Genomic DNA, 27,462 nt, shown 5'->3' with positions numbered 1-27,462 from the left:
TAATATTTCTACAACAATACATATAATAAAATATGTTCTATAGTTGAGCACTGCATGAGGCCAAAATCTTCTTATGTGCTCTTAATGAAGGTTTAAACATCATCACCATACGGGTGTAGGAAAATTTAATTATCTCCCTGTTTAACTGTTAGACAATTTTAGGAAATGTGGTGATTCTTAAAGTGTTTACAACAGCAAAATATTCTAAGTCACATGAATTTAAACCCGTAACTAATTTATTGATTTACTTGCCTCATTTTCTAACTTTTTACTGAAAAACACTGAAAATTATATACATTTTAAGTTTTTAAGATTGAAAAAAAACAACAACAAAAACACATCTGAAATGTGATTAAACCGAGTTTATTAGACAATTGTGAGATTTGCATTGCTGCGCTGAGCACACACTCAGGTTTGTTGCACTACCAGTACAAATTTATCTCTGTCCTTCTCCTGAATAGAGAACAGATGACAAGCATAAAAATCATCATTCCTTTTTGACTTTGTTTCTGTAAAACTTACACATCAGAAACCTGACTGCTGAAACAAAAATGGTAAATACTAGCAAAATAACTGCCAGCAGAAAGGCTGCCACATCGATTGAGTAGTACTGGATGCTGGACATCTTGTAAGACTCCGTCCTTAAGTGCGCCGCTCCTTTGTGCCGCATGACAAACTCGATCCAGAACATGGCTCGGTCCAGCGGTTTCATAGCCTGATCTCTTTGGATGCTGGACAGCTCCTTCATCTTCTCCCTGTAGGATGGTTGGTAGAGTACCTCCTTTAGCGCCTCCAAGAAGTTTTCTTTGTTCACTGTTGCAATATCAAGGACTTTGGCCACACCTCTTGCTTTCATCCTGAAGAAGTTATCAGCCTGGTCAAACATAAGTGGCAGGCCAATCAGGGGCACACCGTGGTAAACGGCCTCCTGTATCCCATTGGTGCCTCCATGGGCCACAAACACTCTGGTCTTGGGGTGACCCAGGAGGTCATTTTGGGGCAACCAGTCCAAGATTCGCGTGTTATTACCAAGAGTGGATGGTTTTTTGCCTTTGTGCCTCCAAATAACCTTCTGAGGAAGTTCTGCAAAAGCAGCAGCAATGTCTTCAGCGATGTCCTCTGGAAGTTCTTCTACCAGCGTCCCCAGTGTCATCACAATGACACCATGTTCACCTGAACTCTGCACAAAGTCCTCTAGCTCTTTAGACAGGGGCTTGGAGGGTTTGCACTGAAATCCTGACATGTAGACAACGTTTGGCATTGAGGGTCGAGGGAACTCAAAGGTGAAATCGTTTCTCATCAGCCAGATGTCTGCTGACTGAAACAGCTCCATGTAATGTACATCACTGCCAACATGACGATGGACAAATGGTTTGTAGTTTGGTTCTGTGACGTACCAAATTTGAAAACATGTGAAGAAAAAGTAGAGCATATTCTGGACACGCTGAATGAAAGTCATCTTGTCAGTCAGCTCTGTCCCTGGTATGGGGATGTAAGAGAGTGGGGAAGGTGCAATTGCTAGATGGCCTTCACCCTGAATAGTCCATCGGACATTAAAGACAAGTGGAAGACCCAAACGGTGAGCCATAAGAACACCTGTACCAATCGTAGGATCAGTCAGAACCAAATCATATTTGGCATCACGGAGGCTCTGCATCAGCTTGGTATCCTCAAACATGCGTTCCACCATCTCAAGCACTTTCTTATGCATTTCATAAAACTCTTTCACTAAATCATATTCCATTGATAAACGTGTCCAAAGAGAAGCACCTTGTCGACGCATGATTAGTGTTTTCATAACAAATCCCCCAAAATGCTCTTCATCAAATCCGGCCGAGGAATTTATAGTGATGGTCTTGTAGTGAGGGGACTCTGACTTGATGTACCAGGTGTCGTTTGGCCGCACCACTGTGACTTCATGACCTCTGGAGTGAAGCTCTGCGATGATGATATTCATGTTGATCCAGTGACTTCCATCCACAGGGAACACCAAGACTTTCCCTCCATTTACCAACAATGTAGAGCATAGCAGCACTGCAAGTGCCAGCAAGTTCGGATGGCACATCTCTGAAAGAGATTCTGACAAAAATGTCAAGATGTTAGATTATTTCTTAAGCAAATGGTTTGAGTTCAAGAGCTTGTATCACCCTAATAACTAATGACAGATATACCTGAGATAAAGTTTAAGTTGGGAAAATATGGACTGGCCAATATATAAATTTGGAGGTCAGATGTATTTGCCAGGTCTCCTTTGGTTTTGGCTTTTAAGATAAAAACTCAGATTTAAAGGTTAAGTTATAGATGTAGATTATTATCTTAAAGTCATGAGCCTCTTACTCACAGCAGTGAGTATCTCCTACTGTTGATCTCATTATTGATAAGTTAGTGACTTTGCCGCTAAATTTTCATACCTTTTTAACACCGTAGTCACAAAGAAACAGCAAAACAAGAAATAATTTCTGTATGACTAAACAATGATTCCAACAAAAAACGTGAAACTTGTCCTCTTGATTAGTTCATTTCAAACGTTACAATCAGCTAAACCTTTTTGTACTTGATTTGAATTCTAGAGTCAACATTTATATATGTAAACTTCGTTGATTCTTATGAATATTCATGTTAAACATTTAATCTTTTACTTTTTGTTTTTAAATATGACTTTGCTCATTATCTGCAGTAATGTTTTCTTTTAAGAGATAAGTTAAAGTTTGTGTTCCTTCAGTAAATAGAGGCTGACAAGAAGTTTGGGAGCTAGAGACGAGCATGTTGCACAGTAAAGGTGATTGTGGTGTGGAACCCCAGACTGTTAATATGATCTTAATTAAAGTGTAAATATGAGGGGAAAAAAGGCAGAATTCACTGTAACATTTGAAAAAAATAAATTAAATTAAAAAAAAAAAATAATGAAATGCGGGTGAATTTGAAAAACTAAAGTGAAACTCTAAACACTATGAGATTGTCCTACAAGTCTTCTTTGGTTTCAATAACTAAAAACTTGCATTGATTCAGGTCAATTTAAATAATGTAAGGAAACACCGATAAGCTTCTTTATTTCTTATTAGAAAGTGATGGAAAATTTCTGTTCTTCAGGATAAGACCAGTTTGAACAAATTCTTCAGCTTTCACGTTCTTCCAGTAAAGTGATACAGTCCAATACTTCACTTTACTCACGCAGCAAATAAGACGTTAGTGCTTCATGAAAGGTAATCACGTTAAACCTAACCCTTCATAGTTTTTCATATATCGTCAGTGAGAATGTTTAGTAGTTTTTCGTCTGATGATCAAAACCTTAGGAAACAGTTTTAAATAAATACTACTCGGGGTTGGGGGTCATTGCTGATGATGACTTCGACCTCAAAAGGTTTAAGAGTAAAAACAATAAGAACTTTTAAAATGTTTCATGTAACAAAATGGTAAAGCTGAAACTTGACAAAAATAGTGACTTCAATTATCCCTCAATGAAAAAAGAAAAATTGCATAATAAATAGGTGTCAGATGGAAAACTTTAATAAATCCTGAATATATGTTTTAACTAGTTAGAGAGATACTCCCTACAGCTTATGACAAAATTTGATCCGATTTGATTGATGGCCCTAATCATGACCTTTTGACCTCCCCCCCCGGAAGTGTGTAATTTGATCCCCTAAGCGTGACGAATTGCATCCGGAGAAGGGAGGGGGAACCCCCGGAAGCGCGGCACCTGTTGTTGGGAAAAAAAAGAAAAAAGTTTTTAGAGGGAGGAGAATAAAAGCAGAGAGGAGGAGCACAATTTCTAAGGCACAGACGCAAGATGGATTTCCTTCTGCAGCCCAGCAGCGCTCCTGTGTACTTGGACGGCGAAGAAATCTGCTCTCCCAAAGAAGGCTTTGAATATGACATATTCAAATACAGCATATTTACTATGGAAGGCCTCGATCCGGACCTTATGACCCTACCGGAAATACTCCGGAAGTGTCTAGTCATTTTCAGACCTGATGCGTCATGTTCCCTAAGCATGAGGGGAGGGGTATGGTTGCTGGGGGGAGATCAGAGAGGGTTCCTGAAGCACAGCGGTGACGCAGCAGTTGACTCTGTGCTGTATAGAGAGACAGAGCGGCAGTTAGTTTTCCACAAACTCATAGTTTGAATTCTGTTTCGATATTATGACAATTTTCTCTGTATTTCTTTTTTTTTTTTTACAATAGCGGATGTAATTTTACTTTCTTAAGCTGCACCGGCGTTTGTAATGGGAATAAAGAGTGACTTCCTGTAGAGAACCGTTTCTTTCAATAGTATTTTATTTTCCTATAATACAGACGCAGTAAAAAAACCTTTAAGATACGCCATAGCTTGTGATGAAAATAAGAACTTTCTATCCGCTTGTAACCTACAGGCTGCCTATGTGTAAAAATGAATAAATATCCCTTAGTGAATACTACTTTTCCCTTTGAGAGTCCTTTTTACAAGAGACTGAAAAACAAACCATAATAGCCGTGACAGGAGCTCTTGTTTCTCACACACACACACACACACACACACACACACACACACACACACACACACACACACACACACACACACACACACACACACACACACCGCGGGTCAAGGAGGAATGAGACAGCAGATATCAGTTTTTTCTCAATGCTTATAACCTATAACGCGTCCTCCAAAAAATTATTATTATTATTAAAACATCTATATGAGGTAGCTTTTGCGCAGCCTGCTCCTTGGTAGAGTTTTTTTCTTCATTACTTTTACAATGGGTTTTCTCAATAGACAGAAAATGATGACGCTGAGGAGTCAACAGCCGATATTATCATTGCTTGTAACCCGGTAAATAATTTCGTACATCTCCCCATAAAATAAGCCTTAGTGGAAAAAAGCTCATATTAGGGGGCAGGGATAGCTCAGTAGGTAAAGTGGTCGCCCCATGATCGGAAGGTCGGCGGTTCGAATCCACTTAACGGCTACCCTGAGGTACCCCTGAGCAAGGTACCGTCCCTACACACTGCTCCCTGGGCGCCTGCTTAGTGGGCTGCCCACTGCTTCACTGAGTGAATGGGTCAAATGCAGAGAAAAACAAGTAATTTCCCCATGGGGATCAATAAAGTATCCATTATTATTATTATTATATTCGAATAAGTTTATTCCCCTCTGTGAGAAAGAGTTTTTTTCTCAGAGTCAACCATGAGGCGAGTTTTGTCAACAGGAGGCGAGCAAGAACAACTGTTGCCCATAAAGTAAAACAAATATCCGCCTCTAAGTCGTATTTTACCGTTGCAGAATGTGGAAAACAGACAGCCCTCACAGGAGGCACCCAGGGGCCCACCTCACACACCATAGTTAAAATATTTAAATTTCAACTAAATTTGTAGTAATGATCGGATTTCCTCACTTATCTACACCACACTCCTTGTCCTTGATTTCTTATCGTTTCTTATCGTTCCTCTGTCCCTTAATAGAAACCACATATATAGAAACTATCCTCCCTTTCAGTTGTCTTTTGCACTTCCATATCGCAAAGCAGTTACTGTAGGTTATTTTCTGCTTATGCATTAATGTAATTAATTAACTTATTTATCCTTAAGTAAGGTAATGACTTGAGTTCTAATGCTTTTTGTCTCTTGAGTTAGCTGTCAATGTGGGATTTTTTTCCCCTTTTGTTCAGTTAAAGCTGCCTTTCATTCTTCAACACAGCTTAAACTCTAATAGGTAAGCTTTCTTGTAATTTCTTAGTTCTGCAGGCTTCTTGAAAGACATCCGAGACTCTTCTTTGGATGCTGGCTGCCTTTTGTTTTGTTTTCTGTCAAGATGATCCCACACCGCTTCGATTATCTTGAGGTTCGAACCCTGGAGAGATCAATCCATGACTGATGCGTTGTTTCATCCAGGCATACTTTGACTACATTGGCAGTATGTTTGCAATCATTGTCGTACTGAAAAATGAAGTTGCTGCCAATCAGACACTACGTGGTATTACATGGTCGATCAAAATCTGGTGGAACTTTTCTACATTCATAATTTGATTAATTTGGATAAGAGCTCCAACAACACTGGCTGAAATCCAGCCTCAAAGCACGGTAGAGTATCCACGCTGTGTTAAAGACGGCTATAGACATTCACTGTTGTATCTCTCTTCGGACCTCTTCCATGCATATTTCAAATTTGGATTCATTACTCCATAAGACATATTACAGCTGATTTCTTTTTCCAGTCAATTTCTTGTGTAATTTGGCACACCTCAGCCTTATTTTTCTCTGTTCTCCTTCCTTAAGAATGGCTTATTAACAGCCACCCTTCCAACTCAGATAACTTTTGATGAGGTTTCATGAAATGTTTACAGCACTCGAGTTACTCGCCACGGCCATCCTAAATGCTAAGAACACTAAACTTTAATTCTAAATTACGTAATTAACGTTAACCAGAAAAAACAAGCCAAAGTCGAAATGTTGCTGAGCTGACCTGTGGTATGCTATGTCTTCTAAAGCACGTATAATGTAAACAGAACTGGTCTTTGCACAGAAGCCTGTGGAGCTTCATAATTAACCTCAGTGTGTGAAGAGGACTCTCCATTTAATAATAGCTGTAATAAAATGTTATGGCCGACGGTGTTAAACGCTGCACTTGGGTCTAGCAGGGAAGATTTCAACTTTTCAATATGAATGAAGGCTGAAAACTGATTAGATTAATGTCTGATGATCTTTTCTGTGCTTCTTCAAGTTTGTAACACCAAAAATATTAAAGGATGATGTAAGGTTCACAGGAAGAGTTTAATTAGACACACATTTACTATTTTCTTTATACTCTTTCTTTCTTGACATGTTTAATATGCTTACTATCAGAGGAGAAAATGACCCTTGTGTAGTTTAAAAACTTTTTATTTAATCAAACTGTAATGTTGTTGAACTCTGACGGACGTGTCTTTTAATCTTGTCAACAAATCCTTAATCACCTAAATGTGCCATTTATCATCTAGTAAAATGTTCCCTCTGCTTCTGTTGCACATCTCCCCGGACACTCTCTGCTTCACCTGTCCTGTGCAGGTGGTCCAACCCCTGCCTGTCTCCTTAAACCGGGGTGTTTAAATCTCTTTACCTCTGTTGTGAACTTCACACAAAGTTTGTGGTAACAAAATCAAACTGACGAGGATCTTGTTTGAAAAAAAAATAAAAACACACACACACACACACAGTCACGAGACAAAATAAAAACAGACTGCTCAAAGCAAAAGCAGAGCCCTCACAGCTGGTAGTACAAACACAGTGACAACATGCGTATTAGATACCCTCAGTGCCAAAAGCATAAATATGAAAAAGGTGGGATCACCAAGAATATCCTAAAAATGGCGTTGAGGTGGGTGTTACAGTGAAAAAACAAAAAGCAGCCAAATTTTCATCTGAAAATGTTGAATTTTTGTAAAAACAATGCTCTGTAGTTTGATACTGTCGTTACAGACAAAGCAGATGTTTAAAGCCTTCGGACGCTCATTTGAAATGCACACATTCTCCTTATCAGCTGGAAACATTAAAGCCGTAAAATGACTTTTCCGAACGGATAAAAACTATTGAACAGCAGCAATGTTGAGCCTGTTCCAGAATTTGAATGTACATGTGTTGAAGGTGCGGGTCTTGTTGAATTATTAAACATACTTTCTTTAATTTTTCGAGCCACAAAAACAACAACTTTTAATTTCTTCTGCTTGAGTATCGGCCTCGGGTAGCTCTACTTATCATTGCTCAATCAGTTGTCTGTTTGCGCTACTTTTTCAAGGAGCAGCGGATTATTGGTAAGGGTGACTTTATGTGTTTAGCTACTTAAGTGGAAGTACTGTGGATAGTTTTACCTTACATACATAGATCTACCAGTACAGCTTCTGAGGTAACTGTTTACAAAATGTTATAATCTATCCACAAGTTCTTTGCAATTTTACATTGATAAACATTATCCTTAACACATTTGGCCCACATAAAGTGCTATGGCCATCACACTGTCATTTAGAATTGTTTAAATAACTCGTGTCTTAAGTCCTTCCATCAAACAGAAAATAAAAAAATAAAAAAAGTCGCATGGTTCACTTTATATTTCTAACATTTTGTGATATAAAGTCGTTCATAACAAACTGAAAGGCCGGGAGTTTAAAATGGAAACCGATGGAAGCAGAAGTAGAAGACTATAACGTCACAGAGCACACGGTGTCTATTATTGTGTAGACATTTATAAATAAGAGCTTAATGAAGATGCTTAATTTCTTAAGAAATAAACAGGTGGCGTGATCTTTATCAAAAGTGGATGTTGCATCTGTGGCTAAACCCCTGTACCCAAAAACTTTAAAAATCTACTGTGTGTGAGGCTGTGTAAGTAAAGCTTGCCCTTTACATTTTATTACAGCTATTATTAAATGGAGAGTCCTCTTCACACACTGAGGTTAATTATGAAGCTCCACAGGCTTCTGTGCAAAGACCAGTTCTGTTTACATTATACGTGCTTTAGAAGACATAGCATACCACAGGTCAGCTCAGCAACATTTCGACTTTGGCTTGTTTTTTCTGGTTAACGTTAATTACGTAATTTAGAATTAAAGTTTAGTGTTCTTAGCATTTAGGATGGCCGTGGCGAGTAACTCGAGTGCTGTAAACATTTCATGAAACCTCATCAAAAGTTATCTGAGTTGGAAGGGTGGCTGTTAATAAGCCATTCTTAAGGAAGGAGAACAGAGAAAAATAAGGCTGAGGTGTGCCAAATTACACAAGAAATTGACTGGAAAAAGAAATCAGCTGTAATATGTCTTATGGAGTAATGAATCCAAATTTGAAATATGCATGGAAGAGGTCCGAAGAGAGATACAACAGTGAATGTCTATAGCCGTCTTTAACACAGCGTGGATACTCTACCGTGCTTTGAGGCTGGATTTCAGCCAGTGTTGTTGGAGCTCTTATCCAAATTAATCAAATTATGAATGTAGAAAAGTTCCACCAGATTTTGATCGACCATGTAATACCACGTAGTGTCTGATTGGCAGCAACTTCATTTTTCAGTACGACAATGATTGCAAACATACTGCCAATGTAGTCAAAGTATGCCTGGATGAAACAACGCATCAGTCATGGATTGATCTCTCCAGGGTTCGAACCTCAAGATAATCGAAGCGGTGTGGGATCATCTTGACAGAAAACAAAACAAAAGGCAGCCAGCATCCAAAGAAGAGTCTCGGATGTCTTTCAAGAAGCCTGCAGAACTAAGAAATTACAAGAAAGCTTACCTATTAGAGTTTAAGCTGTGTTGAAGAATGAAAGGCAGCTTTAACTGAACAAAAGGGGAAAAAAATCCCACATTGACAGCTAACTCAAGAGACAAAAAGCATTAGAACTCAAGTCATTACCTTACTTAAGGATAAATAAGTTAATTAATTACATTAATGCATAAACAGAAAATAACCTACAGTAACTGCTTTGCGATATGGAAGTGCAAAAGACAACTGAAAGGGAGGATAGTTTCTATATATGTGGTTTCTATTAAGGGACAGAGGAACGATAAGAAACGATAAGAAATCAAGGACAAGGAGTGTGGTGTAGATAAGTGAGGAAATCCGATCATTACTACAAATTTAGTTGAAATTTAAATATTTTAACTAGAGATGGCACGATACCACTTTTTTATGTCCGATACCGATACCGATATCATAAATTTGAATATCTGCCGATACCGATATGAATCCGATATAGTGTTTTTTAATCAACAAAACTGTTTTTTAAATATCTTGCTGCATTTTGTATAAGTTCATACTCAAGTTTAAAACAACAACTACACTAAAGCTATTCTGTTATACCTGTATGCAAAAAAAAAATATTTCATAGTTCAGCAATACTGATCAATCTAATAAACTTAAACCTACACCATCCTCCCTATTCTGGTATTTTAAAGAGTACTTAGCATAAATATTAAGCAACCTAACTAATAGGGTTCCAACTCCCAGCAACAACAAAAATAAATAAATAAAAAATAGGGAACCACCCCTCACGCGCCACCTCATGATGCTTAATCGACGTAATCAACCTTAATTTGATGCAGTGTGAAAAAAAATGCACAGAAATCAATTATTTTTCAAGAAATATTAAATAGATTCAACATCTTTCTTCAACAAAATTGCAGACTGCACAGATGGTACCTTCCCAAAGGAAAAAGTACTATAGCTTACTAGGGTATATATATTAGACTTAATAGTCACTATATACAGTAATTGACTTCTATTCATTTTACATCAAATTAAAACTTTGGGTGTCAGATAATTATTTATTAAAAGCTCGACATTTTAAATGAGAATAAGAAAGAAAAGTATGTCTTTGTGCCCCCTTTTCCCTGTTAATGCCCTATCGGCCCCCCTGGCTAAACTTTGCTAGATCCGCCCCTGCACAGTTACCAGCGTCAGCTACGTAGAAAAAGATCCTCGAGTAGAAAGTAATATTAAATACATTCTAACAACAGCTGATCAAGCTTAAACGTGCTGCTGTTGTTCAGCCGCTGGTTTCCTCTTTCTGGTGCAAAGTGGGCCAAAAGCAAACTAGAGACACGACTGGCGACAGAAAAGCCGATCAGCTGATCATTAAGCAGTTTCATGATTGAAGTAGCAGCAAGAAGAGGCAGTCGCTCCATATATCGTTTGTTAAGCTTAACGCAGGAATGCTTTACAAACATTCAGAGATGGACTTACACACTTGCTTTACTTCTCTCGGGGATAACTTTGTCGGAGATGAAATGCCGGGTTGCTAGCGAAGCTCCACATGCTATCCAGACCACCGACAGGTCCTGCATGCCACAGCCGCTCTATCACGTGATGCATACTGCTCCGACGTGCTAACGTTCTGAGGTGAGTTACGGCGTGTTGCAAGTTTTGTGAGGTGCTTTCGTGATATTTAATGGATCGGATTACATTTTTTATTTTTCTCCGATATCCGATCCAGTAATTTAGGTCAGTATCGGACCGATACCGATACGTAATATCGGATCGGTCCATCTCTAATTTTAACTATGGTGTGTGAGGTGGGCCCCTGGGTGCCTCCTGTGAGGGCTGTCTGTTTTCCACATTCTGCAACGGTAAAATACGACTTAGAGGCGGATATTTGTTTTACTTTATGGGCAACAGTTGTTCTTGCTCGCCTCCTGTTGACAAAACTCGCCTCATGGTTGACTCTGAGAAAAAAACTCTTTCTCACAGAGGGGAATAAACTTATTCGAATATGAGCTTTTTTCCACTAAGGCTTATTTTATGGGGAGATGTACGAAATTATTTACCGGGTTACAAGCAATGATAATATCGGCTGTTGACTCCTCAGCGTCATCATTTTCTGTCTATTGAGAAAACCCATTGTAAAAGTAATGAAGAAAAAAACTCTACCAAGGAGCAGGCTGCGCAAAAGCTACCTCATATAGATGTTTTAATAATAATAATAATTTTTTGGAGGACGCGTTATAGGTTATAAGCATTGAGAAAAAAATGATATCTGCTGTCTCATTCCTCCTTGACCCGCGGTGTGTGTGTGTGTGTGTGTGTGTGTGTGTGTGTGTGTGTGTGTGTGTGTGTGTGTGTGTGTGTGTGTGTGTGAAACAAGAGCTCCTGTCACGGCTATTATGGTTTGTTTTTCAGTCTCTTGTAAAAAGGACTCTCAAAGGGAAAAGTAGTATTCACTAAGGGATATTTATTCATTTTTACACATAGGCAGCCTGTAGGTTACAAGCGGATAGAAAGTTCTTATTTTCATCACAAGCTATGGCGTATCTTAAAGGTTTTTTTACTGCGTCTGTATTATAGGAAAATAAAATACTATTGAAAGAAACGGTTCTCTACAGGAAGTCACTCTTTATTCCCATTACAAACGCCGGTGCAGCTTAAGAAAGTAAAATTACATCCGCTATTGTAAAAAAAAAAAAAGAAATACAGAGAAAATTGTCATAATATCAAAACAGAATTCAAACTATGAGTTTGTGGAAAACTAACTGCCGCTCTGTCTCTCTATACAGCACAGAGTCAACTGCTGCGTCACCGCTGTGCTTCAGGAACCCTCTCTGATCTCCCCCCAGCAACCATACCCCTCCCCTCATGCTTAGGGAACATGACGCATCAGGTCTGAAAATGACTAGACACTTCCGGAGTATTTCCGGTAGGGTCATAAGGTCCGGATCGAGGCCTTCCATAGTAAATATGCTGTATTTGAATATGTCATATTCAAAGCCTTCTTTGGGAGAGCAGATTTCTTCGCCGTCCAAGTACACAGGAGCGCTGCTGGGCTGCAGAAGGAAATCCATCTTGCGTCTGTGCCTTAGAAATTGTGCTCCTCCTCTCTGCTTTTATTCTCCTCCCTCTAAAAACTTTTTTCTTTTTTTTCCCAACAACAGGTGCCGCGCTTCCGGGGGTTCCCCCTCCCTTCTCAGGATGCAATTCGTCACGCTTAGGGGATCAAATTACACACTTCCGGGGGGGGGGAGGGGGGAGGTCAAAAGGTCATGATTAGGGCCATCAATCAAATCGGATCAAATTTTGTCATAAGCTGTAGGGAGTATCTCTCTCTAGTTAAATGTAGTCATGTTATTAAATTTAACAATGAAGACATTTCTGTATTTATTTTTTGTTAAAACAGCAAAGTGATGAATAGTGATCCATAGTTAAATGTAATAAAGTGCGTGTATCAAGTTGTATCAGATTTCAAATTACTTTATTTTGTATTCCAACAACGTTTAAAATAGAGTGGGAAAATATACAGTACATAGTGAACGTCAGCTACTTGCACACTGGTTCTATATTACTGTGAATAAGTTGGTCAGGATACATAAGTTTTAGTAATAAATTTAAAAAATATCACCATAAAATTCTGTGAAATTTCTACAAAAATACATATAAAAAATATATATTCTATTGTTGAGCACTGCATGAGGCCAAACTCTTCTTATGTGCTCTTAATAAAGGATTAGGCATCATCACCATACTACAGTCAGAAACATTTAATTGTGTCCCTGTTTAACGGTTAGACAATTGTAGGAAATGTGGTGATTCTTAAAGTGTTTAAACAGCAGACTATTCCAAATCAAATGAATATAAACCCATAACTGATTCATTGATTTGCTTGCTTCATTTACTAACTTTTCCCTGAACAACACTGAAAATAATTTCTATTTTAAGTTTTTAAGATACTGACAAATAAGCAAAAATACATCTGAAATATGGCTAGACCGAGGTCATTAGAAAATGTGAGGTTTGTATAGCTGAATTGAGCTGCACACACACTCAGATTTGTTACACTACCAGTACAAATTTATCTCCGTCCTTCTTCTGAATAGAGAACAGACGACAAGCATACACAGTTTGTAACACAATCATCATTCCTTTTTGACTTTATTTCTGTAAAATAACTTACGCAATAGAAACCTGACTGCTGATATAAAAATGGTAAATACTAGCAGAATAACTGTCAGCAGAAAGGCTGCCACATCGATCGAGTAGTACTGGATGCTGGACATCTTGTAAGACTCCGTCCTTAAGTGCGCCGCTCCTTTGTGCCGCATGACAAACTCGATCCAGAACATGGCTCGGTCCAGCGGTTTCATAGGCTGATCTCTTTGGATGCTTGACAGCTCCTTCATCTTCTCCCTGTAGGATGGTTGGTAGAGTACCTCCTTTAGCGCCTCCAAGAAGTTTTCTTTGTTCACTGTTGCAATATCAAGGACTTTGGCCACACCTCTTGCTTTCATCCTGAAGAAGTTATCAGCCTGGTCAAACACAAGTGGCAGGCCAACCAGGGGCACACCGTGGTAAACGGCCTCCTGTATCCCATTGGTGCCTCCATGGGCCACAAACACTCTGGTCTTGGGGTGACCCAGGAGGTCATTTTGGGGTAACCAGTCCAAGATTCGCGTGTTATTACCAAGGGTGGATGGTCTTTTGCCTTTGTGCCTCCAAATCACCTTCTGAGGAAGTTCTGCAAAAGCAGCAGCAATGTCTTCAGCGATGTCCTCTGGAAGTTTTTCCACCACAGACCCCAGTGTCATCACAATGACACCATGTTCACCTGAGCTCTGCACAAAGTCCTCTAGCTCTTTAGGCAGGGGCTTGGAGGGTTTGCACTGAAATCCTGACATGTAGACAACATTTGGCATTGAGGGTCGAGGGAACTCAAAGGTGAAATCGTTTCTCATCAACCAGATGTCTGCTGACTGAAACAGCTCCATGTAATGTACATCACTGCCAAAATGACGATGGACAAATGGTTTGTAGTTTGGTTCTGTCATATACCAATTTTGTAAAGTTAAGAAGAAAAAGTAGAGCATATTCTGGACACGCTGAATGAAAGTCATCTTGTCAGTCAGCTCTGTCCCTGGTATGGGAATGTAAGAGAGTGGGGAAGGTGCAATTGCAAAATGGCCTTCACCCTGAATAGTCCATCGGACATTAAAGACAAGTGGAAGACCCAAACGATGAGCCATAAGAACACCTGTACCAATTGCAGGATCAGTCAGAACCAAATCATATTTGGCATCACGGAGGCTCTGCATCAGCTTGGTATCCTCAAACATTCCCTCCACCATCTCAAGCACTTTGACATGCATTTGATACAACTGTTTCACTAAGTCATGCTCCATTGATAATCGAGTCCACAGTGAAGCACCTTGGCGACGCATGATTAGTGTTTCCATTACAAATGCCTCAAAGTGCTCTTTGTTAAAACCATTCGAGAACTTTATAGTGATGGTCTTGTAGTGAGGGGACTCTGACTTGATGTACCGGGTGTCGTTTGGCCGCACCACTGTGACTTCATGACCTCTGGAGTGAAGCTCTGCGATGATGATATTCATGTTGATCCAGTGACTTCCACCCACAGGGAACACCAAGACTTTCCCTCCATTTACCAACAATGTAGAGCATAGCAGCACTGCAAGTGCCAGCAAGCTTGGATGGCACATCTCTGAAAGAGATTCTGACAGAGATGTCAAGATGTTAAATCTCTCCTTCTGTTTAGTAAGGGCCTTGAGTTTAAGGGTTTCTATGAACTTAAAAACAAAGAAAAATTATTAAAAAAATTCCTTCCTGCATACACACTGGAAGATATTGGCAGTGATGTAGTGACTCCAGATCAAGAAATGACAATGGATTTCTGCAACCTGCAATGATGACAACCAAAAAGTTATGAATGTTTAAGAACACATTAGATGCTATCTAGTGATTCTTATTAAACATAAGAATGACAGTTAAATCCAAGAGGCCAATTTATTTTCCTGATTAGAAGTCGGGATGTACTTAAAAAGGTAACTTCTGAGCCTTGTAATTTCACTTTGGGAATGTGGCATTGTAAAATACTTTGGTATTTTATAATGTACATCATTAGTGATCTAGATTACTAATCTGAGTAAATAACATAACTCAGTCATTTCAGTTTATGTTTGACAGCAAAGGTTGCCATATAGCTAAAACCACCCTGATTCACACCACCACCAGTCTTTCTACAAAAGATTTCCAGTTGTTTTTCACTAAGCTGAGGCACCCCACTTTAATACTTGCATAGCTTCCAGATTTTCTGCAGCTCACTGGTTCAACTGCAGTGTGGAAATTCCTGCCTCTAAATCTCAGGAGGTTTAAAAGCAGGCAACAAAGCTGTTTGCTGTTTTTTGTTCCCTGTTTCACAGCTGCCAGCATTAGTGGGTATGAAATTATAAAGCAATTATAAAGCAACAATTATAAATATTGTAAAAGCTGCCATTGTTTAATGTTAAATGTTAAATGGACTGTATTTGTATAGCGCTTTACTTGGTCTCTAAGGACCCCAAAGCACTTTACACTACATTCAGTCATCCACCCACACATTCACACACTGGTGATGGCAGCTACATTGTAGCCACAGCTGCCCTTGGGCGCACTGACAGAGGCGAGGCTGCCGGACACTGGCGCCACCGGGCCCTCTGACCACCACCAGTCAAAAGACCTTTTGTGCTTGCAAGACTTAACATTTTTTCCTTAGTTCCGAATTTAAAATAATCAAAACAAAACTTTATAAGAAAAATCTTTCTGTTTTGCATCAAAAAAAGTAACTCCATGTTCTCTCTGTATTTAATTTGAGAAAGTCTGAACTTGTGTGACCTTTGAAGCTTCCTTCTTTTTTTCGAAAGAAAACAAATTTCCAAGCTGAAATGCATCCGATTCCAAAACAATTCATTCTTTTTCTTGCTTTTGTTCCTTGTGATCAGAACAAACTATGACTGTGAAGGAGGATGGTTTATATAGTGAGATTCCTCCATGCAATCATAAAGCTCAGCCTTGTTATTGTTGAGAGGAGACATCTGGGAAATATTCTGTTCCTCTGTGAGAATCCATATGCTACTACTTAGCTGGTCGGTCATGCATATTTCAGAACAGAACTCGCAGCGTAACTACACAAAGAAATGCTCTAAAACAGCATTAAAGGTATTTGGGGTTTACATTAAAATGCCATTTTATCTTCTAAAACTCTTGCTGATCTTGGGTTTTTGATCTAAGTACTTACCTAGAGCGTCCCTGTAAAAAGATCTCACGTTTCAACCAGAGCCTGTTGTTTGTGTGTCCAGCCTGCTTCACCGGTCTCTGAGTGAATGACTGCCATCGGGCTCTGACGAGCAAAACACCTCTGACCGCATTGGCTCTAAGGTAGCAGGAGTAAGGTTCAGAGCCTTTTGTAGTTTTCAGCAGCAAGGTTGGTTGTATAAGAGAAAACTGGATCAAATGTTGTGAACTCTGATCTATAGATGTAGTAGATAATACTGTTGCTACAGGTTACTATAGACAAAGACAAGTGTATCTGAAATGAATGAATGGTTTTGGGTGAAGACATTTGAGGATAAAATAGAAGTAATTGAAAAATTGAAGGCAACATAGAAATAAACTGTTGTAATTGAGTGTGATGTAAGTAGAAGGTTATTGGCGTGCATTAATCAAACAGTGTGTTCAAATAGTGAGTTCATCTACATGAACTTCATTACCTCGCCCTCTGACTTAAAAAAGTGAACGTGTTGTTTCACAAGACAAATAAATTGCACATTAAAACAAATAGCAGGCCATGAGCTAATGATCAGGAAAAAAAACATTAACAAGAAAAAATTCCCAAGTAAAGCTGCAATAGAGTTCGAAAGAGTTAATGCAAGTCTTCAAAAGATACATTATACTGTAGGTGTGTCCTATTAATTGACTAATTAATTAAATGATTCACATGATTCTACTGGATGTCCTCACACGGTAGATTAATTGCAGTCAGAGACAACAATTAAAGATAAAAAGGAATCTACATTTCTGTTTATTAAAAAACAAATTGAGCAGCGCCGCTTGATATTAACTGACATGACTGAGTGAAGTCAAAGAAACCAAGACGGTGAATAAACTAAATGACATGAAAGTAAAGATCCAAATCGGGGAGAGAAATATCATGGCACCAGTAAACTCAGTCTAGACAATAATGAAGGCAGAAATAAACTGACAGAAAGGAAGTGAAAATGCAGAAAGCAAAAAAGAAATTATCCTTCAAAATAAAGCAGGAACTAAACTGGAAAAGGGAAACACCAAGACACAGACTAAGGTGAAAATAAGAGGCGCACAAATATGAAAGTTTACCATTAATTAACTATGAGTCAACCCAAAAGCCATGATGGTATAATATTCCTCTCTGCCTTAGAGCCCTAAATTAATTGTTCAAAACTATTAACCACAGTGATCAGCTATACTGATGATATTTCTATCAGTATATTTCATTGTCATGGGTTCATTAGTCTATAATAATCATCCACATAGAATGTGCCACTTCCTCTTATTATGTATCTCAAGTAGTGTCCGAAATGTATATATTTATTCTGCTTTATTCGGATAAATATTTGTAAACATCTTTTTCCTAATTTTCCCTCCCTTCTTCTTCAGCCCCCACATCCAGAACTCCGTCCAGTAGCCGGACTCCCACTGTGACTCCGTCCCTGCCGAGGCGCTCGGACACCGTCCAACCTCTGCCCTCTCCCAGCAGCACCCTACAGAGACAGCATCTTGACAGACCCCAACCTCACCACACCCAGGTCTCTCCCTCCTCTCATGCAGACGGGAGCTGCTACACAGAGCTGTACCCTGGTCCTCAGAGCTATGTGGAGAGGCTGCAGGCAGAAGAGGGGTCAGCGGGAGTCGACCCACTGAGGGCTGAGGATGGGAATGTGTACTTTTCACCTGTGGTGGAGACGGTCTCCTGTTTCAAACCCAGCAGGTACCAGTCACCACTGATGGGAAAAGAGAATAAGCCTCTAGAAGTGGGCGTCCTGCGGAGGGTGAAGGAGCTTCTGGTGGAGGTCGATCCCAGGACAATGGCCAAACACATCACCAAGGCTGACTGCATGGTACTGTTTATAGCTGCTCTAATCAATATTTGTAAAGTAATAGGGACTTTTTTAAGGATGGACTGCAGCTCTGCAGAAAGGTTTAGGGATTTCTTTATTTTAGTCTGAACGCAGTGGCAACTATGCTGAAGGAAATCTAGGGCTAGCTATGCGTTAGTGATAACAGGTAAACTATGGGGTATTTGTTTGAATGCAAATTCTAAACCATTTCTAAATCAAAGTGTTATTGATGTGTGAAAACATGCAGATGTTTCAGGAGATTTTAAAGTGTATTTTCCTGCTCATCCTGTTTCCGCTAACTGAAATCTAATGCAGCAGTTCTTACATCTGTGTGTGTTCCTAGGTGGCCAGAATTCTGGAGGTCACGCCAGAGGTGCAAAGAATGATGGGCGTTACCTCCGGGATGGAGCTGCTCACGCTGCCACATGGACAACAGTTAAGACTAGACCTGCTGGAGAGGTGAATACTGTTCAACCAGTTCAGCTGTTCATTAGCGTGATAGAACGGTGTATATCTGACATGAGCCTTATTAGACTTTTGTCCACCAAGTTGGTTTTTAGTTATCTGCAAATTTATCTACTATCAAATGTTTTTACAAACTGGAACCATAAACTATAATGCTGCTAATTAAGTTAGTAGACTAGACTAGAGAGACCAACCTGGCTTTGTTACCAGGCTATAAGACTTTCTGCTGTTAAGTGGGGCATTTATACACAGGAGTGTCACAACAGCAATGACATGGTGTGTTATTCCTAATTTATTCATAGTAATTTATAATTCTTTCCATCTTTTTTTTAGCCTTCTTTTAACTACGTGATTTATTTAGTCATATGTCTGCTTTCCCTTTCAATGTTGTCTCCCTATTCCTGCTGTTGGAAATCTTGTTCTGACTTTAAGGACCTCTTTAAGCAAAGTGTGATCACTGTGTGGGCTGACATGACCTGATATAACATAACATTCCTGCAGGTTTCAAACCATGTCGATTATGTTGGCTGTGCACGTGTTGGGCTGCACGGGGACGACTGAAGAACGAGCCTGCCTGCTTCACAAAATCATCCAAATCGCTGCTGAGCTCAAGAGCACAATGGGCAATATGTTTGGCTTCGCTGCAGTCATGAGAGCCTTGGAGCTTCCGCAGGTAAACATGCACTGCACGGAGCTTTGGTTATTTGTGTTCATGGAGATAGGGGAAGCACGCAGGAAACAGCCGGAAGAGCAAGGGATGTGTAACAAAGGTTGCCCGGGGTAAAGTTAAACCAGGGTATAGGTAAGAGATTAACAAATATTGACTTAATGGAACAGCGTAACCCCTTGCCTACTGTGTATACTGATAAGGGCGCAATCATGGCTCAAAGAGTTGGCAGTTCGTCTTGTAACCGGAAGGTTGCCGGTTCAATTCAATTCAATTTTATTTATATAGCGCCAAATCACAACAAAAGTCGCCTCAAGGCGCTTCATAGGTACAGAGAAAAACCCAACAATCATATGACCCCCTATGAGCAAGCACTTTGGCGACAGTGGGAAGGAAAAACTCCCTTTTAACAGGAAGAAACCTCCGGCAGAACCAGGCTCAGGGAGGGGCGGGGCCATCTGCTGCGACCGGTTGGGGTGAGAGAAGGAAGACAGGATAAAGACATGCTGTGGAAGAGAGACAGAGATTAATAACAGATATGATTCAATGCAGAGAGGTCTGTTAATACATAGTGAGTGAGAAAGGTCACTGGAAAGGAAAAACTCAATGCATCATGGGAATCCCCCCGGCAGCCTACATCTATTGCAGCATAACTAAGGGAGGATTCAGGGTCACCTGGTCCAGCCCTAACTATATGCTTTAGCAAAAAGGAAAGTTTTAAGCCTGATCTTGAAAGCAGAGCTAGTGTCTGTCTCCCGAATCCAAACTGGAAGCTGGTTCCACAGAAGAGGGGCCTGAAAACTGAAGGCTCTGCCTCCCATTCTACTTGTAAATACTCTAGGAACAACAAGTAGGCCTGCAGAGCGAGAGCGAAGTGCTCTAATAGAGTGATATGGTACTACAAGGTCATTAAGATAAGATGGGGCCTGATTATTTAAGACCTTGTATGTGAGGAGCAGGATTTTGAATTCAATTCTGGATTTAACAGGAAGCCAATGAAGGGAAGCCAAAACAGGAGAAATATGCTCTCTCTTTCTAGTCCCTGTCAGGACTCTTGCTGCAGCATTTTGGATTAACTGAAGGCTTTTCAGCGAGTTTTTTGGACATCCTGATAATAATGAATTACAGTCGTCCAGCCTGGAAGTAATAAATGCATGAACTCGTTTTTCAGCGTCACTCTGAGACAGGATATTTCTAACTTTAGAGATGTTGCGCAAATGGAAGACCGCAGTCTTACATATTTGTTTAATATGTGACTGTCCGAGCCCCGGGCCTTGGGCAAGACACTTCACCTACCGCCTACTGGTGATGGCCAGAGGGGCCGATGGCCCAATATGGCAGCCTCGCTTCTGTCAGTCTGCCCCAGGGCAGCCGTGGCTACAACTGTAGCTTGCCACCACCAGTGTGTGAATGTGAGAGTGAATGAATAGTGGAATTGTACAGCGCTTTGAGGGCCCCAAAAAGTGCTATATAAATGCAATCCATTATTATTATTATTATTATTATTATTATTATTATTACTGTGACTCACCTTTAGTGAAGATGCTTAATTTCAGGAATAGCTAAGAGGCCCACTGATATTTAATGTTATCGCTTACATGATTTAGCCTTCGGCCTTCTTTTGGGTTTCCCTGCCTCAAGGTGTCAGGCTGTAAAATGTCACAATTCTGATATCAGGGTGCTTCATCACATCCTCAAACAAAAGGTGCAAAGTCATTTATTGATAACTTATTAACCTTTCAGTGATTTTATTAACTCAAATGCAGAAAAGTTTCTTCATTTTATATTTTTTCTTAGTTATTGTTAATATATATTTTTAACTTGGCCTGTCTTTTCTGGCAAAGTTTCTGTATATATTCAAAACTGTCTTTACATAAAAAAAGACATCACCTCTGAATATTTTTAGGAATCATATACATCTCAACTATATTTTCAGACTGAAAAAAATAAAGACAGGGACAATTTCTATAAGATTAGCTGTCAAACAATTGTGGGTTCAGCTGTGCAGGTAATACAAATAGTAAGACAAATTGAATAAAACAAATATATACAAAACGAGAGGAAGGCACAAAAGCAATAGTGTTGTTCTTCGGTCTTTCAGGTGTCCCGTCTGCAGGAGACTTGGATGGCGTTACGGCAGCGGCACACAGAAGGTGCCATTCTCTATGAAAAAACTCTCAGGCCATTTATGAAGAGCCTGAACGATGGAAGAGGTAGAGCGTCTCCTGAACTCGACACCACATGATAAAAGCATGGAGAAACAATTCCTGCTCATATCTTGGTGCTACACCATTGTTTCCACAACAAACATGATCTCTGTATCTGTCTTTCAACTCTCCAGAAAGCTGTCCGCTGTCCAACACCACTTTCCCCCACGTCCTCCCTCTTCTGACTCTGATGGAGAAGAATGCAGTGGTGGGTGAGGAGGGGACAGAACTATGGGAGACGGTGGAAGTTGGGGTGGAAGTGGTCATGTTCCACCTCGGGGCGGCGAGAACCATTGCCCAGCTAGGGGGCATCTACCGCTCTAACGCTGAGAGCAAATTACAAGGTGAGAGACGAAAACAAAATGCAGTATGTCTGCTTTATAACATTAGCAAATTAAATACAAACCTTTAGAAAATTTAAACACGAAAGACCACAGGGATCCGTCTTGGGACCTGCTGTATTTACTCTCCACACAGTTGCCATTCCACTGCAGGAACACGGATCGCATGTTAGGTGCTGCAGCTTACTGCTGTTCTTCATGTTGTTTCTAATGTGCTTTCACGTTTTCCCCTTTCTTTTTTTAAATACTGCTTTCCTCAAGTTCTAGCAGAAAAGTAGCCTAGCATTTCTTAGCAGCCACTTAAGCGTTGGTAGACTAGAGCATGTTTTTTTTTTTTTTCAATCTGGAAAAAGGCCAACACACTGGTTCCAACCAGGTGGCAACCTGCAATAAAATATAATAAAGTCAGATTGAGGCATGCATGAAATGCATGCAAGTCAAACTACATTTGAAACCTTTTATTGAAGAGACTGGTACATGCTGCAGCATTAAATAATCTGATTATAAAAAATCATTAGGAAAAGTGTTTTAATTTCCTAAATCCCATTCTAAGGTCATTCTTGAGCTGATGGTTTATTTTAAGTTGATATTTAAGTTTATGTTTATTTAAGTTTATATTATTATTAATCAGTAAGAAATAGCTTCACGCCTGGTAGGCCAAATGAACAACCCAAGGCTGTATAGTGAACTGCAAGAACTTCCTCTTTCACTTCCTGTAAATAAACTCTTCCTTTCTTCTTCTGCTCCTGATGGGGTCTTCATCCATCAGGAGCACCCTATGCCCTATGGGTATGATGTCATGTCACCTCTTGTCACGCCAACCGCAGGTCTCACTTCCATGTAATAAAACTTCTCTTTGCTCTGGCTTCTGTCACACATCACCCCTCATGCTCATCCACACCCCCTCCACCCTGGCTTCACTCTCTTCTTCACCTTTCTTGTGCACTTTATGTCTATTCTGATAGTTGACCTCCGATATTTAAACTCTACCTTCATTACCTCTGCTCCTTGCAGCTTCCCTGTTCATCCCTCTTATTCACACACATATATTCTGTTCTTGTTCATGTTTGAGACAGGTCCAGTTACAGGGACCTCTGTGGTAGAAATGGTAGTCTCCGGTTCCTTTCTACACTCCTGTGCTGCTAATAATGTTAAACTGATGTGATGTTGCAGGTTTCGGGGAGCAGGCCGAAGTCCTGGAGCTTTTCCTGACCGATTTCCAGATGCGGCTGCTGTGGGGGAGCCGGGGGGCCGAGGAGCAACAGGCTCTGCGATACTCTAAGTTTGACCAGGTGCTCACCGCCCTGTCCAACAAGCTGGAGCCACCCATCAGACGACACTGACCCCAGCACTGTTTTTAGAGGCCTTGTTTATGAGCTCATGCCTACATACATGGACAATTACTGTGTTGGACACTGAGAAGCTCCTCCACTGAAAGCTCATTAAAAGGGAAAGCGCTGTGATCTTTCAAACAAGGAGGCTTCTTAAGCGTGTAGACACCAGAACGAAGCAGTGCACCCACTTAGTTCAAATCTGTCACATGTAGCAGACCGGGATACTTGAAGAGTGAGACTGAAATTTTATAAATGCTTACCTTCCCATACCAGCACTTTTCCAGTTTCTTTTGAAGCTAAACTGATGTAACTCAAGGTTGAGGAACTTTGTCTGAAAGCTTCAGCAGAATGACGACAGTTTGTGAAAGAAACCACTAAATGCTTTGATGGAGTCTCCAGAGGGTGTTTTTATTTTTGACTGAGGACTTGCACTCCTTCAACAACGTCACAGATCAACATTGTCCTTTGTTAGTTTACCTAACAAAGGACTGCATGTACTCCACAGTGGCACAGGGCGACATGATTTGGAAGTGTAAATATTTGGTGCCCTTTAGGTTACCGAGGCTGTGCCTCAGTCTGATAGGCTCATGTTTGTAAATGTTTAAATCTCCCTAAAGGCTGGACCTTAGCTAAATCCACAAACATATGTCACATTGTAGAATGTAATAACAGAATAACTGTACATCTGTATTTCAGTTTTTGTTTAGTTTTTTGTATCTTTTCAGTAATTAGGATTTTATAATTTGAAGAGATTATTAAATGTAACCTGGGGTCAGTTCGTGTTTCCTCTTTGTTTCCTTTTCTTCTTATTATACCGATGTCACTTTTAATGTAAGGGGAGTGAACTGATCCTAACTGCACGAGTACGGCACACAGGTGCAGATCATTTTTGTAATCTTAAACAGTTTTACTTTTTATTTATCAAAAAGTGTAAATAAACATTTATTTCACTGGAGGTTGTTTTATTGAATAAAAACAGTCATGCTTGTGAGCTAGCTGGCAACTCGAGCCGCGCTGCAGCATACACACTAACATGCCTCACTTTCCCCGGGCCATATAACAAAGCCAACCTCTACTTTTTGTGGTCTGTTTAGCTGTAAATTTCCCCTCTCTGCCTTTGACATGTCGGTGCTGAAGCTTTTCTAAATCACTGCCCTACTGTTTCAGTGCTTCCATCATTAAAGCTTTTACCTACAGGCTTGAGGGGGTTACCGATCACTCCCCAATGTCAGTCTGTGTGTGGCATATTTCTGTGGAGTGATGAACTTGAACATGCCAAACTCTTCCTGTATTCTTCTACTGTGGTGAATTTACATTTCAAAGTGAATCACCTGCTTCTAAACTCAGTTACAATCAGGAAAATGAAATTAACAAAACCACTTCAGATTTTTGACACTCATTAGTTAAACTGCAGGAAAAGACATAAAGACCTGGATGACCTGTAACTTTGCGATTCTAAATTCAGATAAAACTGAGGCTATTGTAATAGGACCTAAAGTCTAATATGATGAGAAATATGATATCTTACTCTGGATGGCATTACCTTGGCCTCCAGTAACACTGTGAGGAACCTTGGAATATGTAGGACTACTTACTACCATTTGCTCAATATCTCTAAAATACCTGTTTACTTGTAAACTTGTTATTAATTTCTGTCTCTCTTCCCAAGCATGCCTTTTGTCCTGTCTTCCTCCCCTCACCTCAATCGGTCACTGCAGATGGCCCCGCCCCTCCCTGAGCCTGGTTCTGCCGGAGGTTTCTTCCTGTTAAAAGGGAGTTTTTCCTTCCCACTGTCGCTAAAGTGCTTGCTCATAGGGGGTCATATGATTGTTGGGGGTTTTCTCTGTATGTATTGTAGGGACTACCTTCCAATATAAAGTGCCTTGAGGCGACTGTTGTTGTGATTTGGCGCTGTATAAATAAAATTGAATTGAATTGAATTAAAAATTCATGATTTTTCTTTTAGGGTAACATGTACATGAGTACAAAAAATATACAAACAAATCATGGAAATGCATCATTAAAAATGTGTCTGTGCCAAAACCCATATATATAAACCCAGGTAGAGAACACTGAACAAAAAGGTCAAGTTTTAAGTGAAGATTCTAAGTTTAAAAACTTAAGCAAGGGGATCAACAGAATAAATTAAAAGAGCTGCAGAAGACGTAACAGAAATGTGTAGAGATAACACATCACAAGAGAATGACAGGTCTATTTTTTACACTGTGAGCTGAACGGGGATGGGAAACAGGAGACAGCTGGAAGCAATGAAGACAATCAGTCAAAAAGTCTGAGTCAAGAAACTAGAGAAAATGATCAGAGTATAAAGGAAAACAACCCAACTACAAAGAACAGCAAGAAAACTCTCATTAAAAATGATACAGTGGAACACTGGTTAGGTGAAAAGAGTCCCTAGAGTGATAAACCAAAGACAGGAAGTCAAAACACTAAAACGCTCAAAGCACATCCTGTGCTGAAGCAGCACCAACATTCCTTAGTCTGTTCCCCAAACCTCAAAACCATAAACCTGTAGAACTGAAGGTATACACCCAATTACCATTATTCAAGATGTTTTATAATGTAACATTGCAAAATATTGTATTTTAGTTTGAAAAAAAAAAAAGGTTTAATCATATGCATGAAGCTTAGGTCACTGTTAATAAAACTACAAAAACAGACATCTCACTGAGGTGCATATCTGAAGTGTGCTGTCCATGACAAAAAGTGAGGGGAAAAAAACCCTAAACAAACAAATTAAGTTATTTTATTTTGCAAGGACCCAGAATGTTATAACACATGACTCCATCAAAGATCATTTTCACATTAATAGCTCCCTCTGCTGTATGCAGGACACAACTTGGATTTATAGCTCTGGGGTTTTTTTTGTTTTTTGTTTTGACTTGCTAATAGAAGACCTTTCACAAACACAAACACATTTTATTTGAATTTTTCAAAAATCTACATGTATAATTACATAAAATGGATATTAAACATGTTTAAGAAATTACTTGAATTGCATTTTTAAGTATGATATTTTAACCCAGATGGTTTGTCTCTGTTTCATTTGGAGCTACAACAACAACGTTTTTTTTTTTTTTAATATCCTGTTGTTTAAAGTTCCTAGAAAGTATGGAATCATACCAGGTAAATAAGTAAATAAATAAATAAACATCAAAGTGATAAAAAATGAGGTTTAGATCCATCCCATTTAGGTTTATGAATATAAATTATATAACCTATTACTTTACACCATGTTTCCTATTTTCACCCATGTTCCAGTATGCAAGATTCTATTTATCTAGTAAAATTGAAGGCTACATTATGTATGTGGCCTTTCCGCACTTATTAGTCTACCTTCTGCTTCTGTTTCACTGTTACCTAAACGCCATATGGAATATCTGTGAATTAACTGTAAGTCTCGGGTTCAGGTTTGATGTTTCGACTAAAAACAAGAAAGTTTGTGACTTGTTAGCAACAACTCTGTTAAACATGAGAGGTTTTTGGACAAAGTTTGTGTTTTTCCATTGTTTAAGCACTGCTTCCAGCCCAGAGTGATGCCATATATGCCCTATAGCCGCAGAAAAGGCTAACATTGTTATCTTTTTAGAAAAAAACAGCTAAATATGAGAGGTTTTTGGACAAAGTTTGTGTTCTCCATTCTTTAAGCACCAGTTCGAGCTCCGTTTAAGCACTGGCACCATTTCAAAAGTACTGGTTTGGCACCGGTATCGGATAAAACCTAAACGATACCCATCCCTACACCTTAGCAAAGGCTTTCTTGCTGCAATTCATCCTGTCAAACCTGCAGCTCAAAGTCTTCTTTTCGTAGTTGAAACTGAGACTTGCTTACTACGACCATTAAGCTGTGCTTGAAGCCGTTGTCCTGTGAGCCGCTTATCATTCAAGCTGTTAACTCACAGAAACTTGTCCTCTGATTCAGTTGTGGCTTTGGGTCTTCCAGACCTCTTCCTGTCAGAGTTTGCCCAGTTTCTGAGTGCCTCTTGATGTTGAAGGAAACTGTACTCACTGACACCTTGACTTTCTTTGCAATTTCTCTGTAGGACAGACCTAAATTTTTAATTGTT

At 39.7% G+C, this 27,462-nt stretch overlaps 3 protein-coding genes across 3 annotated transcripts in view; 1 reads left to right on the top strand and 2 right to left on the bottom strand.

Moving 5' to 3' along the window:
* Window positions 1-25,202, top strand: part of sh2d3cb (SH2 domain containing 3Cb) — a 57,666-nt gene extending 32,464 nt beyond the window's left edge. Inside the window, exons 7-12 of the mRNA XM_080893908.1 lie at window positions 17,903-18,363; window positions 18,707-18,822; window positions 19,330-19,501; window positions 21,597-21,708; window positions 21,837-22,046; window positions 23,217-25,202. Of these exons, the coding sequence (XP_080750034.1) occupies window positions 17,903-18,363; window positions 18,707-18,822; window positions 19,330-19,501; window positions 21,597-21,708; window positions 21,837-22,046; window positions 23,217-23,386 (1,241 nt within the window). The 3' untranslated portion in view covers window positions 23,387-25,202. The remainder of the gene's footprint in view (window positions 1-17,902; window positions 18,364-18,706; window positions 18,823-19,329; window positions 19,502-21,596; window positions 21,709-21,836; window positions 22,047-23,216) is intronic.
* On the bottom strand, window positions 348-16,577 carry LOC308404073 (UDP-glucuronosyltransferase 2B31-like). The gene is made up of 2 exons (XM_080893914.1): window positions 16,506-16,577; window positions 348-2,079 (listed from the first exon to the last, which is right to left on the bottom strand). Exon 2 carries the CDS (start codon window positions 2,063-2,065, stop codon window positions 488-490), a length of 1,578 nt encoding a protein of 525 aa, XP_080750040.1. The 5' UTR covers window positions 2,066-2,079; window positions 16,506-16,577; the 3' UTR covers window positions 348-487.
* Window positions 12,731-16,577, bottom strand: LOC308404070 (UDP-glucuronosyltransferase 2A2-like). The gene is made up of 2 exons (XM_080893911.1): window positions 16,506-16,577; window positions 12,731-14,945 (listed from the first exon to the last, which is right to left on the bottom strand). The coding sequence occupies exon 2, from the start codon at window positions 14,929-14,931 to the stop codon at window positions 13,351-13,353; it is 1,581 nt and encodes a 526-aa protein (XP_080750037.1). The 5' UTR covers window positions 14,932-14,945; window positions 16,506-16,577; the 3' UTR covers window positions 12,731-13,350.
* Window positions 25,203-27,462: the final 2,260 nt, after the last annotated feature.

The sequence above is a fragment of the Rhamphochromis sp. 'chilingali' genome (genome assembly GCF_963969265.1).
Source record: "Rhamphochromis sp. 'chilingali' genome assembly, chromosome: 10".
Classification (NCBI taxonomy): Eukaryota; Metazoa; Chordata; class Actinopteri; order Cichliformes; family Cichlidae; genus Rhamphochromis; species Rhamphochromis sp. 'chilingali'.
The sequence above is the reverse complement of the archived record's forward strand: the minus strand, read 5'-3'. Positions and strand labels throughout refer to the sequence as shown.

What these genes read in the sequence shown, in the direction of transcription:
- LOC308404073 (XM_080893914.1), bottom strand. Translation starts at nt 2,065, where the DNA reads ATGTGCCATCCGAACTTGCTGGCACTTGCAGTGCTGCTATGCTCTACA.
- LOC308404070 (XM_080893911.1), bottom strand. Translation starts at nt 14,931, where the DNA reads ATGTGCCATCCAAGCTTGCTGGCACTTGCAGTGCTGCTATGCTCTACA.